Source organism: Vidua chalybeata, chromosome 5 (assembly GCF_026979565.1).
Source record: "Vidua chalybeata isolate OUT-0048 chromosome 5, bVidCha1 merged haplotype, whole genome shotgun sequence".
Lineage (NCBI taxonomy): Eukaryota > Metazoa > Chordata > Aves > Passeriformes > Viduidae > Vidua > Vidua chalybeata.
Genome location: NC_071534.1, coordinates 71,623,244 through 71,643,894, shown reverse-complemented (window position 1 = coordinate 71,643,894; position 20,651 = coordinate 71,623,244). Strand labels below are relative to the sequence as shown.

The 20,651-nt window shown below is 47.8% G+C and overlaps 1 protein-coding gene across 1 annotated transcript in view; it reads right to left on the bottom strand.

Moving 5' to 3' along the window:
* The window catches only part of SHANK3 (SH3 and multiple ankyrin repeat domains 3), a 135,195-nt gene that overhangs the window by 107,201 nt on the left and 7,343 nt on the right, over window positions 1-20,651 (bottom strand). The window contains 5 exon segments of the mRNA XM_053943564.1: window positions 303-470; window positions 1,362-1,513; window positions 4,427-4,535; window positions 8,100-8,171; window positions 12,335-12,538. Coding sequence (XP_053799539.1) covers window positions 303-470; window positions 1,362-1,513; window positions 4,427-4,535; window positions 8,100-8,171; window positions 12,335-12,538 — 705 coding nt within the window.

The window sequence follows — 20,651 nt, the reverse complement described above, 5'->3', positions numbered from 1 at the left end:
CCTGGATCTCCATCCATGGGCACCAGGAGAACATTCCCAAAGTCCAGCCCTCAATCCCGGGGATGGAACCACCCCGTCCATGAGCACCAGGAGGACATTCCCACAGCCAGATCCCATCCCCGTGGATCCCACCACACCTCCTGGATCTCCTGCCCTCCACCACCTGGTGGATCTCCATCCATGGACAGCAGGACAGCATTCCCAAAATCCAGCCCTCAATCGCGGGGATGGAACCACCCCATCCGTGAGCACCAGGAGGACATTCCCGCGGCCGGATCCCGTCCCGGAGGATCCCGTCCCACCTGGTGGATCTCCTGCCAGCCGTTCTCGTCCACGCAGCCCAGGCGGGCGTAGTCGTGCAGCAGCAGCTCGCAGCAGTAGGGGTCCCCGCCCACCATGGCGCTGTGGTACAGCGGGGTCAGCCCCCGGCTGTCCTTGTAATCCGGGGACGCTCCCAGATCCAGCAGCGTCTGCCCGGGAAACAGGGAAAAATCCCGTGGGAACGGGGAACGGTCCCGTGGGAATGGGCAACATTCCCTTAGGAATTGTCCCCTGGGAATGGGGAGCAGTCCTTCGGGACAGGGCCGGCAACGGGGGACAGTCCCATGGGAACGGGGAAGTGTTCCTTGGGAATGGGGAACTGTCCTTTGGGAATGGGGAACAGTCCTGTGGGAATGGGGAACAGTCCTGTGGGAATGGGGAACGGTCCTGTGGGAATGGGGAACGGCCCCTCGGGAACGGGGAACTGTCCCTTGGGAACAGGGAATGCCCCCTTGGGAATGGGGAATGCCCCCTTGGGAATGGGGAATGGCCCCTTGGGAATGGGGAATGGCCCCTTGGGAATGGGGAACAGTCCCTTGGGAACAGGAACGGGTCCCTTGAGAATGGGAATGTCCCCTTGGGAATGGGGAATGGTCCCTTGGGAAGGACTGGGATGAGGGAATCGCCCCATATCCTTGGGGAATCACCTGGGGAGAGGGCTGGAGGGAAAAAAGAGGGGAAGGAGGGAAAATCTGGGAAGGGGAGAGGAGAAGGGAGGGAAGGAGCAGAAGGAAGGAGGGACAGAGGGGGAGGAGAAAAGGAAAATCTGGGAAAGGGAAAGGGAAAGGGAAAGGGAAGGGAAGGGAAGGGAAGGGAAGGGAAGGGAAGGGAAGGGAAGGGAAGGGAAGGGAAGGGAAGGGAAGGGAAGGAAGGGAAGGGAAGGGAAGGGAAGGGAAGGGAAGGGAGGGAAGGGAAGGGAAGGGAAGGGAGGGAAGGGAAGGGAAGGGAAGGGAAGGGAAGGGAAGGGAAGGGAAGGGAAGGGAAGGGAAGGGAAGGGAAGGGAAGGGAAGGGAAGGGAGATGGAAAATCCCGGGACTGACCAGCAGGGCCGCGTGATTCCGACACCTCACGGCTTTGTGCAGCGCCGTCATTCCCTCGCGGGTCCGGAAATCCAGGTGGGCTCCGCCGTTCCGGAGCGCTTTGATCATCTCGGCGCTGAGCTCCAGCTGCGCCGCCGCCGTCAGCGGGCACTCTGGGAGGACACGGGAATGCGGGAGATCCATGGAATGCCCGGCACATCCACGGGAATCTCTCCCCGTGGGATCCCGGCTGGAAGTGCCCACAGAGATCTCCTCGGGGTTTGGGATCGGATCCATGGGAATGGAGGCCAAATGGGGGAGCTGCTCGCTCCTGGGTATTCCCAAGGATCTCCTGAGCAGCGGGAATGGGAATTGAATGGAAGATTGTGGGATTAGGCGGCAAAGCAGACAAAATATCTTGGGAATGGGATCCGGGAAACCATGGATTCTCCTTGGCCCCTTGGGAATTCCCATATCCGGTGCTACCAATGGGAAAATCCTCGTCCCGGGATAAGGGGTGGATTCCAATCAGGAGAAACCACTGGATGCTCCCAACTTTCCTCAAGGTCGCTGCTCCAAATCCCACAGATCCTGCTGGGAATCCCAAGAATTCCAGGATTCCCTCATTCCCTTGGGATGCAGATGGGATTCCCAGAGGACAGTGGGAATTATAACATTTAAGGAATGCCACAGGATCGGGTCTGGAAACCCCATGGATACAAATGCTGGAATTCCCTGTCCGTGGCCAGTTTGTCCCGGCAGGAAATCATGGAAAAGGGGCTGGAATTCATGAGGGAATCAAGGAATGCCCGGGATCCAGAGCGGGAAAGAAGCAACAGGAGAAAGTTTTGCACATTCCATGGGGAAGTTCTGAATCCTCGGGATAAGGAGGGGCTGGAGCATGGCCAGGGAAGAGAACGGAGCTGGGAAAGGGCTGGAAAACTCTGTAGGGATTTGGGATTTGGGCTGGAAAACTCCAGAGGGATTTGGGCTCAGCCTGGTGCAGAGGAGGCCCCCGGGGATCCTCGGGATGGGCTGGGGGGTCCTTCCCACCCAAACCAGGCCAGGATTGGGGAATTGTGGGATCCTTGCCCATGGAATGCCGGCAGTGCCTCGGGAAGGGCCCCCGAGCCCCCCTGGGCTGGGCAGGGGCTGCCGGGGATCCGTGCGGGGAGAGGCCGGGAAAAGCGGGATCTGCCCCGGGATCGGGGCCAGGGCAGCTCTGCTGCCATCGGGGCAGGGATCGGGAATGTCCTTCTGGCTCTGCCCAGCTCCTGCCAGGAGCCAGCGGGGATCGGGATCTGCTCCAGGGAATGAGCCCCGGGAACAGAGGGAGCGGCCTCAGCCTGGGCCGGGCAGGCTCAGCTCGGAGATTTGGGATCATTTTCCATGGAAAGGGGCTCGGGCCTCGGCAGGGGCTGCCCGGGGAGCTTTGGGGTGCCCATCCCTGGAGGTGTCCAAGGAATTCCCGGAATTCCACTCAGGGCTGGGATCGGGCCCAGCTGGGACTCTGTGCCCTTGGAATTCTTTCCCAGCCTCAATAATTCCATGGTTTGGAGAAGGGACATTCCAAGGTCATCTCATCCCTGTCTATGCAATCATTCCCATCCCATTCCAAGGGCAGGGACAATCCCACCGTCCCAGGCTGCTCCAGCCTTTCCATGGACATTCCAGGGATCCAGGGGCAGCCCCAGCTGCTCTGGCAATTCCAGCCCAGCCAGGAATTCCCAATTCCCAAGATCCCATCCAGCCCTGCCCTCTGGCAGTGGGAGCCATTCCCTGTGTCCTGTCCCTGCAGGCCTTGTCCCCAGTCCCTCTGCAGCTCTCCTGGAGCCCCTGGAATGTGCTGGAAGCTCTCCCTGGATCCTTCCCTTCTCCAGGGGAACATTCCCAGCTTTCCCAGCCTGGCTCCGGGTCCTTTTCCCTCCCCCACTCCCGATCCCCGCAGCAATTTTCCCCCCACATTATTTCAGGGATTTTGAATCCTCCTTTGTAATTCCAACGTTTTCCTGGGCTCCTCTCCCTCTCCCGCTGTCCCTCGTTAAATATCCCACGTTAAATATCCGAGGATTTTTTTCCCCCCTCTTTTCTCCGGCAAAACCATCCCTGGGGTTTGGCTTTCATTCCAGAACAACGGAAACTTCGCCTGGATCTGGGGTTTTTTTCATTCCCACTTTTTCAATGTCCCCACAGGTAGCAACTGTGAATTTTTTGGGCTTTTTCATCCCTTTCAAATCCCAGGAATCTTTCCTGGAATATCTTCCCAGCAACCCCGAAATGGGAACGGCAGCAAACGGGGCTGGAATTGCTTCCCAAAGTGGATTTTCCCCTATTTTTCCATCCAAGAAGAGCCAGGAAAATGGGAATAAATCCTCGGCACAGCTTAAAACCTTTCCCAAAATCCATTGAAATGAAGATTCCCAAAATTTGGAATCCCTGGGATCAGCTCAGGGTGTCCCAGGAAGTTCAGGGGATTTTATGGCTCATCCCAGTTATTCCCAGTCCATTTTTGGGATTAAATCCTGCAGGAAACCATTTTTCCAAGCAGGATTTTCCGGTTTTCCATGGGGAGATTCCCACGGGATTCCCCAAGGATCCAATCCCAAAAATTCCAACAGGAAAAATGCTGGCTCATTCCCGGCTCATTCCCAGCCTGCTCTTCCAACATCCAGCCCAGACTTCCTGGAAAATCCACGGGAAGCCAACCAACATTCCCAAAAAAACCCCAAGCTCCCAGTCCAGGAATTTCTGAGAGATTCCAATCCCTTCATCCAACCGCAGCTGGGAAAGGCCGGGATTGGAAACGGGAACAGGAAGGGAAAATATTCCAAGAGGAGAAACGTGGGATTGTATCCCGGTGAACCCCAGAAGGGACTGGGAAAGGAAGAGTTATCCCTAAGGAATGCCGCATTCCCAAAATCCTCTGAAAAGTGGGAATTGTGCCATAAAACCCCAAAAAACGACTGGGATAGAGCGGGAAGAAATTCCAGAGGAAAGGCTGGAGGAATTCCGGGAAGGAATTGGGAATGTTGAGCTGATTCCTTGTGGGAAGCGCTCCCGAATCCAGAGGAAAACATGGAACTGACCTCCGGTGTCGGGATCATGGAAGTTGGGATCCAGCCCCTTTTCCAGCAGCCGGCAAACCTTCTCCGAGTTCAGCATCTGCACGTATTCCATGAATTTCTTCAGGTTCGCCTGGATTCGGGAAAAACCGCCGCGTTAACATCCCGAAATTCCAGGAAAAGCCACCGGGGGAGCATCCCCATCGCGAAAATCCAAGGAAAATCGGGATAACGGGACTGAATTCCATCAGGATGGGACACAAATCCACGTGGGAATGTCGGGAACAGAGGGGAAAGGTTGGGAAGAGCTCCAAGGAAACGGAGAAGGTGAAGCCGGATTTCACATCCAAGGAAAAAAATTCCAATTCCAGCATTTCCCGCCTTAATTATATGGGAAATATGGGAATAATACGGGAAATATGGGAAATACGGGAAAATGATCCTTTTTAGGAGGCATGAATCCCAAAAATGCCGCGTTTCCATTTGTATTTGGATGGTTTCCAGTTGGAAAATTGGGGGAAAAAAAAACCTTGGAAATGCCAAGCGGGATGAGGAAAAGGTTTGGAAGGGAATTTGGGAATTCTGGAATGGTTTGGGTGGGATGGGAGCTGAAATCCCATCCCATTCCGAGGGCACGGACTCCTCCCACTATCCCAGGTTATTCCAACAATTCCAGGGATGAGACAGCTGAGGATTCCTTGGAACTGCTGGATCATCCCATGGGAATTCAGGCTGCCAGTGCCTCCCCTCTATCCCAAATTTTGGGACTGGAATTTTGTTCCCTCAGGCTGGAATTCTCAATGATTTGCCTCAAATTCCCAAATTGTTGGGATTTTCCCCTTTTTTTTTTTTTTTTTTTTCTGGCTGGAGGAAGCCATTATTAAATTCCCAGATTCCAGGAATTGCAGAGGTAGGAATGGCTCCAGTGGGAAAATCCCAGCTCCCACATTCCCAGACTTTTCATTGGAGGATATTTTTGGGAGCTTATTCCAATCTGACCACGCAAAATCTGGGAAAAGTCCTGGAAAATCCCAAGAGCTGGAATTCAGGCCGGCCGTGCCCTTGGAGCCGGGAGAGGCCGGAGCAAATCCATGGATCCGCCTCCCGCTGCCAGGCAGCAGCAAATGGATTCATTGATCCCTCAGAAACAGGGAATTATGGATTTGCTGCCGCGCCGGGACAACGCGGAGCCTCTGGAATTGCACAATTCCTCCCAGCAGGAATCTCCAGAGCCACGGCACCGGGAATCCTGGAATGGTTTGGGTGGGAAGGGACCTCAAATCCAGCCCAATCCCGTTCCATTCCAAGCGCGGGGACTCCAGGAAGGATCTCCCTTCCCTTTTCCATCCCCAACTTCCATAAAAATCCCTCGGGATGGATTCTGAGCCTCCTTGATCCCAGAATCCCGGAATGGTTTGGGTGGGAAATCCCATCCCATTCCAATCCCACCATCCCAGGCTGCTCCAGCCTTTCCTGGGACATTCCAGGGATCCAGGGGCAGCCCCAGCTGCTCTGGCAATTCCAGCCCAGCCAGGAATTCCCAATTCCCAAAATCCCACCCCAATCTCCCTTTCCCAGGGAATTCCCTCCATTCCCAGCTCTCCCAGACTGGGATTGGGTCCAGCCCCACCCCGACTCCGCTCCAGGAAGGAATTTTGGGATCCGGGGGCTTCACTGGGAAGCTCGGGACTCCAGGAAGGGTCTCCCTTCCCTTTTCCATCCCCAACTTCCATAAAAATCCCTCGGGATGGATTCTGAGCCCCCTTGATCCCAGAATCCCGGAATGGTTTGGGTGGGAAGGGACCTCAAATCCCATCCCATTCCAATCCCACCATCCCAGGCTGCTCCAGCCTTTCCTGGGACATTCCAGGGATGCAGGGGCAGCCCCAGCTGCTCTGGCAATTCCAGCCCAGCCAGGAATTCCCAATTCCCAAGATCCCACCCCAATCTCCCTTTCCCAAGGAATCCTGTCAACCCCTTGTTTGAATCCCAGAAAATCCAACATTTCCTTGCCCGAGGAACCCGACAGAGTCACAAATCCCAGGAGAGCCCCACCCTGGGACACAGAGGCAGCGCCTCTACTTTTCCAAGGAAAATCTCAACAATAAACACATGGAAGAGCAGGAATTCCCAGGAACTGAAGCAGGAATTCCCCAAAACCAAAGCAGGAATTCCCCAGGAACTGAAGCAGGAATTCCCCAAAAACCAAAGCAGGAATTCTCAGAAACCAAAGGAAAAATCCCCAGAAACTGAAGCAGAAATTCCCCCAAAACCAAAGCAGGAATTCCCCGGGAACTGAAGGAGGAATTCCCAGGATTTGAAGGAGAAATTCCCAGAAATTGAAACCGGAATTCCATAGGAACAGAAACCGGAATTCCCCAGCTGCCAAATCTCATGGAATCTCCGTGCTGAATTCCAGCTGTTCCCTGGATGACCCCATTCCGGGAATGATCCCTGCCTGTTATCCCGACGTTCCCACGGAATCTCCATGCTGAATTCCAGCCCCATTCCCGACTCAGGGAATGATCCCTGCCCGTTATCCCGACGTTCCCCCGGATCCGGTACCGTTCCCGAGGCTCTCCGGGTGTCCCGGTGTCCCCGTGCCAGCCAGGATCCCATCCCTGCTCCCGCTCCCTCTGGATCCAGCTCCAATCCCAGCCTTTTTTCCCGGGAGCTGCTCCAATCCCAGCTTTTCCCGGGAAAGGTCGATCCGTGCCCGCTGCGCCGGCGGTGCTCCAACGGGCACGGGATGAGGATGGATTGGCTGGAATTGTCCCTTTGGCTCCTATCCGGCATTCCCAAATATCCACGGGAATGGAAAAGGCCAAGGAAAGGCTCTTTCCCAAAATCCCACAGGTTCTGGAAAAGGAGCAGCCTGAGGGAAGGGAGAAAGGGAGAAGGGAAAAGGAAAAAGGGGGGGAAGGGAAAAAAGGGAAAAGGGGGGAAAAGGGAAAAAAAGGGGGAAAAGGGGGGGAAGGGGGAAAAAGGAGAAAAAGGGGAGAAAAAAAGGGAAAAAAGGGGAAAAGGGGGGGAAAAAAGGGGGGAAAAAAAGGGGGGGGAAAGGAGGAAAAAAGGGGAAAAAGGGGGGAAAAGGAGGAAAAGGAGGAAAAGGGGGAAAAGGAGGAAAAGGGGGAAAAGGAGGGAAAAGGGGGGAAAAGGGTGAAAAAGGGGGAAAAGGGGGAATAAAAGGGGAAAAAAGGGGAAAAAGGGGGGAAAATGGGGAAAAACGGGGAAAACGGGGAAAAAAGGGGGGAAAATGGGTGGAAAAGGGGAATAAAAGGGGAAAAAGGGGGAAAAAGGGGGGAAAAAGGGGGGGAAAACAGGGGAAAGAGGGGGGAAAAAGGGGGGAAAAGGGGGGAAAAGGGGGAAAAAAAGGCGGGGAGAAAGGGGGGAAAAGGAAAAAAAGAAAGGAAAAAAAAACAGGGGAAAGGTCCTTCCCAAAATCCCACATTCCTTGGGATATCCTGGAATTCCGGGGCCGGATGGGTTTCCCCAGGGTTTTCCAGGTGAATTCCACGGGAATTCCGCGGGAATTCCGGGCTCAGCTCCGCTCCCGACCTGGTTTTGGCGGTGTTTGATTGAAAGCCGGGATTCCTTGGGATATCCGGGAATTCCGGGGCCGGCCGGGTTTCCCGGGGGGTTCTCCAGGGCTTTCCCGTGGGAATTCCGTGGGAATTCCCGCGGGATTGGGGCTCACCTTGGTGTGCAGCTTGGCGAACTGCTTGTCGTCCAGCAGCGGCTGGGAATAGACGCGGCGCTTGTAGCGGAACTGCCGAGATAAGAGAGTGATAAGAGATAAGAGAGTGATAAGAGATAAGAGAGTGATAAGAGATTGATAGGAGATAAGGGGAGATAATCGGGGACGAGAGATGAGGGAATGGGAGATAAGGGAATGGGAGATAAGAGAATATTTCGTCAGAGATAAATGGAGATACGGGAGATAAATTAGATAAGAGAGGGGAGGTGGGTGGAGATAAGAGATAAAGAGATAAGAGATAAATGAATATGAGGAAAGGGAAAAGGAAAGGGAAAAGGGGAAAGGGAAAAGGGAAAAGGGAAAAGGGAAAAGGGAAAAGGGAAAAGGGAAAGGGAAAGGGAAAAGGGAAAGGGAAAAGTGAAAAGGGAAAGGGGAAAGGGGAAAAGGGAAAGGGGAAAAGGGAAAAGGGGAAGGGGAAAGGAAGAAAGGAGAAGGAGAAGGAGAAGGAGAAGGAGAAGGAGAAGGAGAAGGAGAAGGAGAAGGAGAAGGAGAAGGAGAAGGAGAAGGAGAAGGAGAAGGAGAAGGAGAAGGAGAAGGAAAAGGAAAAGGAAAAGGAAAAGGAAAAGGAAAAGGAAAAGGAAAAGGAAAAGGAGAAAGGGGAAAGGGGAAAGGAAAAAGGGAAAGGGAAAGGGAAAGGGAAAGGAAAAGGAAAAGGAAAAGGAAAAGGGGAAAGGGGAAAGGGGAAAGGGGAAAGGAAAAGGGAAAGGGAAAGGGAAAGGAAGAGGAAAAGGGGGAAGGGAAAAGGGAAAGGGAAAGGAAAATGAAAAAGGAAAAGGAAAAGGGAAAAGGGGAAAGGGAAAGGGAAAAGGGGAAAGGGAAAAGGGAAAAGGGAAAAGGGAAAAGGGAAAAGGGAAAGGGAAAAGGGAAAAGGGAAAAGGGAAAAAGGGAAAAGGGAAAAGGGAAAAAGGGAAAGGGAAAGGGAAAGGGAAAGGGAAAGGAAAAGGGAAAGGAAAAGGAAAAGGAAAAGGGAAAGGGGAAAGGGGAAAGGGGAAAGGAAAAGGGAAAAGGGAAAAGGGAAAGGAAAAGGAAAAGGGGAAGGGAAAGGAAAATGAAAAAGGGAAAGGGAAAGGAAAAGGGGGAAGGGAAAGGAAAAGGAGAAGGGGAAAAGGAAAGGAAAAAGATGATAAAGATAAACAGAAATAAAGATAAAGTCAAGAGAGAAGAGATAAGAGCCATACAAAGATAAGAGATATCAGATAAACGAATATAAGGGTTAAAAGATACATGAGAGATAAGAGCTAAATGAATATAAGATAAAGATGATAAAGATAAAAATAAAATTATAAAGATAAAAATATAAAGATAAAGATGATAAAGACAAAGACAAAGATAAAGACAAAGACAAAGACAAAGATAAAGATAAAGATAAAGATAAAGATAAAGATAAAGATAAAAGAGGAGAGATAAGATACCTGCAAAGATAAGAGGTATCAGATAAAAGAATATAAGGGTTAAACGATAAAGATATGAGAGATAAGAGCTAAATGAATATATGATAAATATAAGATAAAGATAAAGATAAAGATAAAGATAAAGATAAAGATAAAGATAAAAGAGGAGAGATAAGATACCTACAAAGATAAGAGGTATCAGATAAAAGAATATAAGGGTTAAACGATAAAGATATGAGAGATAAGAGCTAAATGAATATATGATAAATATAAGATAAAGATAAAGATAAAGATAAAGATAAAGATAAAGATAAAGATAAAAGAGGAGAGATAAGATACCTACAAAGATAAGAGGTATCAGATAAAAGAATATAAGGGTTAAACGATAAAGATATAATAGATAAGAGCTAAATGAATATAAGATAAATATAAGATAAAGATAAAGATAATGATAAAGATGAAATAGAAGAGATAAGAGATCTCCAAAGATAAGAGGTAACAGATCAACGGAGATAAGGATAAAGAGATAAGAGGTAAATGGATATGAGATAAAAGGAAAAGAAAAAGAGAGAGATAAGAGAGAAGAAACGCACAAAGATAAGAGATATCAGGTAAATGAAATAAGAGGGTTAAGGGAGAAAAAGATAAGAGACGAGAGATAAGAGATGAACGAATATGAGATAAAGACAAGAGGGAATGGAGCCATAGAAAGATAAGAGATAAGAGATAAATGATTATCAAAGATAAAGATAGATGGAGATGAAGACGAATATTATAGAGATAATAAAGATAAAGATAAAGATAAAGATAAAGATAAAGATAAAGATAAAGATAAAGATACATACAAGGATAAACAGAGATAAGAGAGGAGATATAAGAAATAACAGATAAATTAATATGAGATAAGGGAAAAGAGAGAAATTGAGATAAGAGAGAATGAATAAAAGATAAATTAATATGAGATAAAGGCCAGAGATAAGGGACATGCAAAGATAAGAGTGAAAGATAAGGTATTAAACAATGAGAGGAGATACAAGAGAAAAGAAATAAATGAGTTTGAGATAAGGAGAAGGCAGAAGAGATAAGAGAGAAAAACATCGATAAGAGATAAACAGAGATAAGATTTCAGTTGTAAATTCTTGAATTTGATAAGAGATAAGAGGTAAAAGATAATGTGATATAAAGATAAGAGATAAGGGACATGCAAATATAAGATATCATATTAAATGGAGATAAGAGATAAGATATAAAGGTGGTGTTCATATAAAAATAAGAGATAAGATGAACAGAGATAAGAGATGAGAGATAAGAGATCAATAGGAGTTAATGGATAATGAGAAAGATAAGAGAGAAATGGAGATAAGCGATAAATTGAGATAAGAGAGGTGAGAGAAAAGATAAAATAATACTATAGATAAATAATATATTAATAATTATTAGTTAATTATTAATAAATAATTAATATTTATATTATTAATAAATTAATTATATGATGATAAGAGATAAGAGACATAAAAATATAATACAGAAATAAATTGAGATGAGAGAAGAGATAAGAGATATGCAAAGATATGAGATTATCTATAAAATAAAATTTTAAAATAAAATAAAATAAATACATAAAATACAATACAATTAAATTAAATTAAATTAAATTAAATACAATTGACTTAAATTGAAGTAAAATAAAGTAACAAAGTAAAATAAAGTAAAATAAAATAAAGTGAAATAAAGTACAATAAAATAAAATAAAATAAAATAAAATGCAATAAAATAAAATAAAATGCAATGCAATGCAATAAAATAAAATAAATAACATAAAATAAAATTAACTTAAATGCAATAAAATACAATAAAGTAAAATAAAATAAAATAAAATTAAATTAAGTACAACAAAATGAAACAAAATAAAACAAATCAAAACAAAACCAAATGAAATGAAATGAAATGAAATGAAATGAAATTAAATTAACCGAAATTAACTGAAATTAAATTAATTGAAATTAACTGAAATGAAATGAAATGAAATGAAATTAACTGAAATGAAATGAACTGAACTGAACTGAAATGAAATGAAATTAACTGAAATTAACTGAAATTAACTGAAATTAACTGAAATGAAATTAACTGAAATTAACTGAAATTAACTGAAATTAACTGAAATGAAATTAACTGAAATTAACTGAAATTAACTGAAATGAAATTAACTGAAATTAACTGAAATTAACTGAAATTAAATTAACTGAAATTAACTGAAATTAACTGAATTTAACTGAAATTAAATTAACTGAAATTAAATGAAATTAACTGAAATGAAATGAAATTAACTGAAATGAAATGAAATGAAATGAAATTAACTGAAATTAACTGAAATGAAATTAACTGAAATTAACTGAAATGAAATGAAATGAAATGAAATGAAATGAAATGAAATCTTCAATGAAATGAAATGAAATGAAATGTAATTAACTGAAATGAAATGAAATTAACTGAAATGAAATGAACTGAAATTAACTGAAATTAACTGAAATTAAATTAACTGAAATGAAATGAAATGAAATGAACTAAAATGAACTGAAATTAACTGAAATGAAATGAAATGAAATGAAATGAAATGAAATGAAATGAAATTAACTGAAATTAAATTAACTGAAATGAAATGAAATGAAATGAACTGAAATGAAATGAAATGAAATTAACTGAAATGAAATGAACTGAAATTAAATTAAATTAAATGAACTGAAATGAACTGAGCGAGCTGAGGCGGCCGTGGCGCCGGCTGACCTCCAGGTAGGGCAGGGGCGCGCCGGGGCCCAGCGGGTATTCCCGCAGCAGCCGCTCCTCGTCCAGGAACTTGCCGGCGCGGCCGTTGAAGGCGGGCTGGAAGAGGCCGTAGTTGAGCACGTCCTTGAGGCTGTGGTTGAGCGTGCACAGGATGCGCTGCTTGGACGCCCACACGGGAACGTCGGGGTTCAGCCGCAGACACTTCTGGGGACGCGCACGGAACGCCGCGTCAGCGGGCGGGACGGCGGGATGCGCGCAGGGTCAGCGTGGGGAACGGGAGAGTTGGGGTTTGGAAGGGGCAGAGGGATCGGAAAATGAGGAATTCCCAAGGTTTTATGGCTACGTTATTAAAAAACAATAAAAAATTGGGTGTTCCCACTGTGGATTCCAAAGGGAGACAATGGAAATTCACTGGGTTCACAAGGGAATGGGGAATGGGGGAGGGAAAGGGGAGAGTTGGGGTTTGGAAGGGGCAGAGGGATCGGAAATGAGGAATTCCCAAGGTTTTTATGGCTACGTTATTAAAAAACACCCCAAAAAATGGGGTGTTCCCACTGTGGATAAGAAGGGAAACAGAGGGAGAGAATGGGAACTCATTGTGTTGTTCTTCAGGGAATGAGGGTGGGAAAAGGGACAGTTGGGGTTTGGAAGGGGCAGAGGGATCGGAAATGAGGAATTCCCAAGGTTTTATGGCTACGTTATTGAAAAACACCCCAAAAAATTGGGTGTTCCCACTGCAAATCCCACAGGGAAACAGAGGGAGAGAATGGGAATTTGTTGTGCTGTTCTTCAGGGAATGAGGGTGGGAAAAGGGAGAGTTGGGGTTTGGAAGGGGCAGAGGGATCGGAAAATGAGGAATTCCCAAGGTTTTATGGCTACGTTATTAAAAAACAATAAAAAATTGGGTGTTCCCACTGTGGATTCCAAAGGGAAACAGAGGGAGAAAGTGGGAATTTGCCATGTTGTTCTTCAGGGAATGAGGGTGGGAAAGGGAGAGTTGGGGTTTGGAAGGGGCAGAGGGATCGGGAAATGAGGAATTCCCAAAGTTTTATGGCTACGTTATTGAAAAAAAAACAATAAAAAAATTGGGTGTTCCCACTGTGGATAAGAAGGGAAACAGAGGGAGAGAATGGGAACTCATTGTGCTGTTCTTCAGGGAATGAGGGTGGGAAAGGGAGAGTTGGGGTTTGGAAGGGGCAGAGGGATCGGTAAATGAGGAATTCCCAAGTTTTTATGGCTACGTTATTAAAAAACAATAAAAAATTGGGTGTTCCCACTGTGGATTCCAAAGGGAGACAATGGAAATTCACTGGGTTCACAAGGGAATGGGGAATGGGGAAGGGAAAGGGGAGAGTTGGGGTTTGGAAGGGGCAGAGGGATCAGAAATGAGGAATTCCCAAAGTTTTATGGCTACGTTATTAAAAAAAAAAACAATGAAAAATGGGGTGTTCCAACTGTGGATAAGAAGGGAAACAGAGGGAGAAAGTGGGAGTTTGCCATGTTGTTCTTCAGGGAATGAGGGTGGGAAAGGGAGAGTTGGGGTTTGGAAGGGGCAGAGGGATCGGTAAATGAGGAATTCCCAAGGTTTTATGGCTACGTTATTAAAAAAAAAACAATAAAAAATTGGGTGTTCCAACTGTGGATAAGAAGGGAAACAGAGGGAGAAAATGGGAATGCATTGTTCTTCAGGGAATGAGGGGAATGAGGGCGGGAAAAGGGAGAGTTGGGGTTTGGAAGGGGCAGAGGGATCGGAAATGAGGAATTCCCAAGGTTTTATGGCTACGTTATTGAAAAACACCCCAAAAAATGGGTGTTCCCACTGTGAATTCCAAAGGGAAACAGCGGGAGAGAATGGGAATCCACTAGGTTCTCCAGGGAATGGGGAAAAGAGGGAGGAAAAGGGGGCAGTTGGGGTTTGTGGGGTTCAGACCGATGGAAAATCAGGAATTCCCAAGTTTTCCTGATATTTTGATTTTTTAAAAATGAAAAAAAAATGGGCGTTCCCACTGTGGATTCCAAAGGGAAACAGAGGGAGAAAGTGGGAATTCACCAGGTTCTGCAGGGAATGCAGGAATAAAGGAGGGAAAGGGGGGAGTTGGGGTTTGTGGGATTTTGGGAGAGGGAAATCTATGGGAAGTGGGGAATTCCCAAGTTTTCCTGATATTTTAAATTTAAAAATGAAGAAAAAAATTGACAATGGATCCGTGTCTGTCCCTGAGGAATTGCCACGCGCCGGGCACAGAGCCAGACATGGATTTGGGAATGGATCCCAACATGGATTCAGGAATGGATCCCAACATGGATCCCGACACAGATTTGGGAATGGATCCCAAAATGGATCCCAAAATGGATTCAGGAAAGGAACCCAACATGAATCCTGACTTGGGATTGGATTTGGGATTTGGATCCCAACATGGATCCCAACACGGATCTCGACATGGATTCGGGAATGGATCCAAGGACAGTTCTGGACATGGATCCAAACATGGATCTGGGCATGGATCTGGACACAGATTCAGGAATGGATCTGGGCGTGGATCCCAACACGGATCCAGGCATGGATCCCAATGTGGATCCGAGAATGGATCCCAACGTGGATCTGGGAATGGATCCCAATGGATCTGGGAATGGATCTGGGCACAGATCCATACAGGGATTCAGGAATGGATCCTGACGTGGATCCTCCTAAAACCGGGACAAAGTTCCAGCCCCAGTCCAGGCCCAGGGAACATTCCCGGCTTTCCTCCAAGGATTCCCTTGGATTTCTCCCAGGATCCTGGTTTTTCCTTCCCGATTACTCATTCCGAGCCATTCCAGCAGCATTCCCATTCTCACAGGGTGGAAAATCCCACGGGATTCTCCTGGGTTTCCGTGGGTTGGAGGGAGAAGGGATCAGAGGCACAGGACTGGGAATATCCATGGGAATTCCCACCTGGAGATCCCAAATCCCACCTTGGGCCAGGCTGGATGTCACCATTCCCATCATTCCCATCATTCCCGACCACAATCCTGGGAAGGATTTTCAGATATCCAGGGAAAAGCAATCCTGGAGGAGAGGAGGAATCCACAGGATTTTTTTTCCACCCTCCAAAGTCAAACTGGGACCAGTTGGCGGAGCCAGCTGGGAAAAAAAAAAAAAAAAAAAGCAGGAATTTTGGGGCTTAGATCATCTCCTGAGGGAAATTCCGGCCCTGCCATTCCCGGAGTTTAATTCCATGCTGGGAGAAGCCGCTTCCAGCAAAAAAAAAAAAATGGGATAAGGGTGGGAGGGAGGATCCAGGAAGCACCTGGAGTTCCTGGAGCCAGAAAAACAAAGGATTTGGGACTTTCCGTTGAATCGGGGCCGATCCATCGGGAAGGGCGTTGGATGTTGTGTCATCCCACAAAACCCAATCCCAAAACCCCCTCCGGTGACTCATGGTTCAAAACTCCATCCAAAAATCCCAGAATTCCCAACTTTCCGCAGCACTGACAGCCCCGGTCAGCCCGATATTCCCAAAGAATGTTGGAATGTTTCCAGGGAATCCGCTCCCCCTATCCCACCCAGGGCTTCCCATGGGATTTGCTCCATCAGTTTTCTGGGATAAAGGTTGTCCACAAGGAAAACTGTCAGGAATTCCAAGGACACCCCACAATTCCCTGGAAAAGCCTTCCCAGTCCATCCCTGGCAGCTCCTGATCCAACGGATTGAGGCTGGAATTTTCCCTTGGGAAGCAGCACCAGCCCTTGCCTCACTTTTCCAGGATTTTTCCCAATCCCGCAGGAATTCCAGGATCTGCTGGATCTTTGCTCCCACCCTCTCCTGCTTCCCAAAATTCCTTCCCAAATTTCGAACACCTTCACTTTGGAATGTTCTCCCTCTTTTCCTCAGCGCTTTCCCAAAAAAACCCCAACTCAGCCTCAGGAATTTTTCCCATTCCAAGCTCCATCCCTTCCCTCTGGAGCCACTCCAGCCCTTCCAGAAATTCTTGGAATTCAGCTCCAGTGGGAGCCTCTGGAAGTGGCCACTCCGGAACTTTTAATTCAATCCAAATAAATCCTGGAATTTCTCAGAATTCCCATCCTTTATATCCAATCCTATTCAAGATTCCAAACCCGTTTGGCTGCCACATTCCCAGGAAAACTCAACGGTTAAACTTCCCTGGAATCCTTTCCTGGATTTTCCGGTTTTCCATGGAAAATCCTGGATCCATTAATTGCTCTTCAGGCATTGATGGTGGCTCCTTCCCAAAAATTCCTTTTCCCTGTGGAATCACCACTTGGAATGCCATCATTCCTCCCTCCTCATCCTCTCCATCCCTCCAATCCAGGTGGGAATTCCCGGCAGGAATTCCCACAGGAATTCCTCGGAAACTCCAGCACTCACCGGTTGCTCCATCCCGGAGCGAAAATTCCCAACTTTTCCCACTGGTGGCTCCGCCTTTTCCTTGTCCTCCCTCTGCGTCCCCTCGGATGCTCCAAGGGGACAAAATCCCATGGATGGGGCATCCCTGTTTTCCATGGATCCTCTGGAAGCGGCCGCTCCGGAGCTTTGAATCCAAAGAAATCCCGGGAATGTCGACAAATGTATCCAACCACTCCCCTCCGGATCAATCCCATCGGGATTGGTCCGACGTTTCCAGGGGCCGCTCCCAGGAAATTCCAGCCTCCATCTCCACGCTCAGATTCCCAGAAAAAAACCCGGAATTCTGAGCTGGGAGATAAAGGGGAATAAAGAGGGAATTTTCCCTCCTATCCGTGTTTTATCCGGCTAAAATCGGGATTTTCCTTCTGTTAATTCCGAGCTTGAATTGGAATCCCGCACGTTCCTATGGAATTTTCTCTCCTGCTTCCCACAAAAAACAAGGATCTGATTATTTAGGATGCGACAGCACCAAAAAAAAAATTGTTGGGAAAACTCCGAACCAGCCAAGAAAAAAAATAAGGATTTGATGGATCCGTGCAAAAAAAAAATCTGGGAAAACGTGGATTGAAAACGGTGTGGATAAAAATTCCAACTTTTTGCTGGAAAAACGGGAATTAACCGTGGGAAAGCCGAATAATAAATGCTAGGATTTTGTTTAATGCAAAATCAAATCGGGATTTGAATGCTATGAAATTCCAAGGGGGATTTAATGGGAAGGGAGGGAAAAGGAGGAATTGGGCAGGAAATAGTAATTAATAATGGATTAATAAATAAATTATTAATCAGTTAATATTTCTTTATTGCTAATTAATAGAAGTGGGCTTGGGTAATTCCTCATTTTTGAATTTTTTAGGGAATTTTTATCCAGTTCCTGGCGGGGCTGGGTGAGCTTGGATCATCCCGGATCCCCATTGGAATCTGAGGCTCTTTATGGATTTTTCCCACCCAAATTTTCCCAAATTCCCGATAAAACCTCCCAGAAATCGTTTTCCAGGGGAAAACCGAAATCCATCATTCCCAAGGACGAGTTTGTTCCTTCTCCTGCTCCTCGCTCCAGGCTTCCCTCATCCCATAAAAAAACCGGGATTAAAAAAAAAAGTCGGAATTTCCATCGATCCCCGATGGGAGCAGGAGGGAGGATTTGATTGGCTAATTAATCAACCATAATTAATTAATTAATCAATGACCCGTGAATGTCGGGATAATTGAAGATCCGGGACAAAAGCGGCTCGGGAATGTTGGATTCCAACCAGGATCATCCGGAAAAATGAGTTTTAACAGCCCGGCTGAAGGAATTTTGCCATGGGAAAGCAAAATTCCTGGAGCGTGGGAATGGATGGGGCGGTTTGAATTAATTAATTAATTAATTTAAATTCTCATGGATATCACTGTGGAAGAAGCTGGAAAAGGGATAATAAAAAATGTGGGATGGGATCTGGGATTAAGCAAAGAAATCAAAAATTAGGGAGAATCCACTAAAAAAAAAAAGGTGGAATTTGAAATAAGCAGGATGTGAAATCCGGGAGCAGATCCCAAAGAGAATTATTCCATAAAATATTCCCAGGAAATCAGAGGAGACTCAGCAAAAATTCCTCGGGTTTTGTCAAAATTCCCACAAATTCCAGCTCGGCAGAGGAGGGAACATTTGGCCTGGGAATGGCTTCCATGAGGCAGCAAAATCCAAATGGATTTCCCGGGAATAGCAGGGGGTGGGGGAGGAAAAGGAGGGAAAAGTGGAGGAAAATCCAAGGAAAAGGGGAGAGGAATGAGGCGAATCCAGCTCCAGCTCAGCTCCCCTCGGAGCAGCAATCCCAGAATTAATCCCATAAAAAAGTGGGAGAAACTCCAGAGATTCCAGCAGCTGTGGTGCTCCTGGAGAATCCCGGAATTCTGAGATCAGTGGGGTTGGGAAAGAATTCCAAGGTCACAGAGTCCCAGCTGGGCCCGATCCCAGCCCTGAGTGGAATTCCGGGAATTCCTTGGACACCTCCAGGGATAAGGATCCCACAATTCCCCAATCCTGGCCTGGTTTGGGTGGGAAGGACCCCCCAGCCCATCCCGAGAATCCCCGGGATCCAGGAGATCCCACGGGCACAGCCCAGGAAGTTTTCCAAGCGTTTCCGTTCCCAGGATCCGTCAATTCCACCCCGGGCTGATCCCAAACCTTCAGCTCCCAGAATGGATCCCGAGGATCCACCCGGACCCGCCAAAGCTCCGAAAAACGGGAGAAATTCCCGCTGGGACAACCCAGCCTGAGGAAAATCCATCCATTCAATCCTTCCCGCCTTCCTCATCCCGAGTTTTCCCCCATCCCTCTCACTTCCAGCCGAGTCCTTCCCACGGAGCCGCGGGCTCTCCTCATTCCCAAATCCCCAAATCCCCAAATCCCGGCCCCTCTCCCCCATCCAACCTCCGCCGCTTCCCAGCCCAACGTCGAGCGGCGGCTCCCGGAGCGGCGGCCGGAGCTGAGATTGCACCGGCCACAGAAGGAATTTCCCTTGGGAAGAGGAAAAGCCAAAGCCGGGAAATCCCGGATCCGCCAGCGCCCGGCACGGCCCGGCCCGGCTCCGATGGAAATCTGGGAAGGGAAATCCCTCGGGAATGAGGAGCCCCGGGGCCGGGCCAGGGCTTCCAGAAGCTTCCCTGAGAATCCCAGGATGAGCCAGAGCCCGTCCCAAAGGAGCCCCGGAGCCGCCTCTGCGCCAGGCTGAGCCCAAATCCCAAATCCCAAATCCCAAACCCTCCGGAGCTTTCCAGCCCAAATCCCAAATCCCAAACCCTCCGGAGCTTTCCAGCCCAAATCCCAAATCCCAAACCCTCCAGAGCTTTCCAGCCCAAATCCCAAATCCCAGATCCCTCCGGAGCTTTCCAGCCCAAATCCCAAATCCCAAACCCCTCCGGAGCTTTCCAGCCCAAATCCCAAATCCCAAACCCTCCAGAGCTTTCCAGCCCAAATCCCAAATCCCAAACCCCTCCGGAGTTTTCCAGCCCAAATCCCAAATCCCTCTGGAGTTCCCCAGCCCAAATCCCAAATCCCTCTGGAGTTTCCCAGCCCAAATCCCAAACCCTCCAGAGCTTTCCAGCCCAAATCCCAAATCCCAAACCCTCCGGAGCTTTCCAGCCCAAATCCCAAATCCCAAACCCTCCAGAGCTTTCCAGCCCAAATCCCAAATCCCAAATCCCTCCAGAGCTTTCCAGCCCAAATCCCAAATCCCAAACCCCTCCGGAGCTTTCCAGCCCAAATCCCAAATCCCAAATCCTCCGGAGCTTTCCAGCCCAAATCCCAAACCCTCCAGAGCTTTCCAGCCCAAATCCCAAATCCCAAACCCCTCCGGAGCTTTCCAGCCCAAATCCCAAATCCCTCCAGAGCTTTCCAGCCCAAATCCCAAACCACTCCAGACCTTTCCCAAATCCCTCCAGAGTTTTCCAGCCCTTTCCCAGCTCCATTCTCTTCCCTGGCCATGCTCCAGCCCCTCCTTATCCCAAGGATCTGGAATTTCCCCATGGAATGTGCAAAACTTTCTCCTGTTGCTTCTTTCCCGCTCTGGATCCCGGGCATTCCTTAATTCCCTCATGAATTCCAGCCCCTTTTCCATGATTTCCTGCCGGGACAAACTGGCCACAGACACGGAATTCCAGCATTTGTATCCATGGGGTTTCCAGACCCGATCCCGTGGCATTCCTTAAATGTTATAATTCCCACTGTCCTCTGGGAATCCCATCTGCATCCCAAGGGAATGAGGGAGTCCTGGAATTCTTGGGATTCCCAGCAGGATCTGTGGGATTTTCCAGCCCCTCCAAGGCATTCCCAGAACTTGCGGATCCTCAGTGGGAATCAGGGCAGGAATTCCCTTCCCTTCCCAAGGGAAGCAGTGAACACTTCCAAGAGCTCCTTTTCCTTCCCCATTCCCG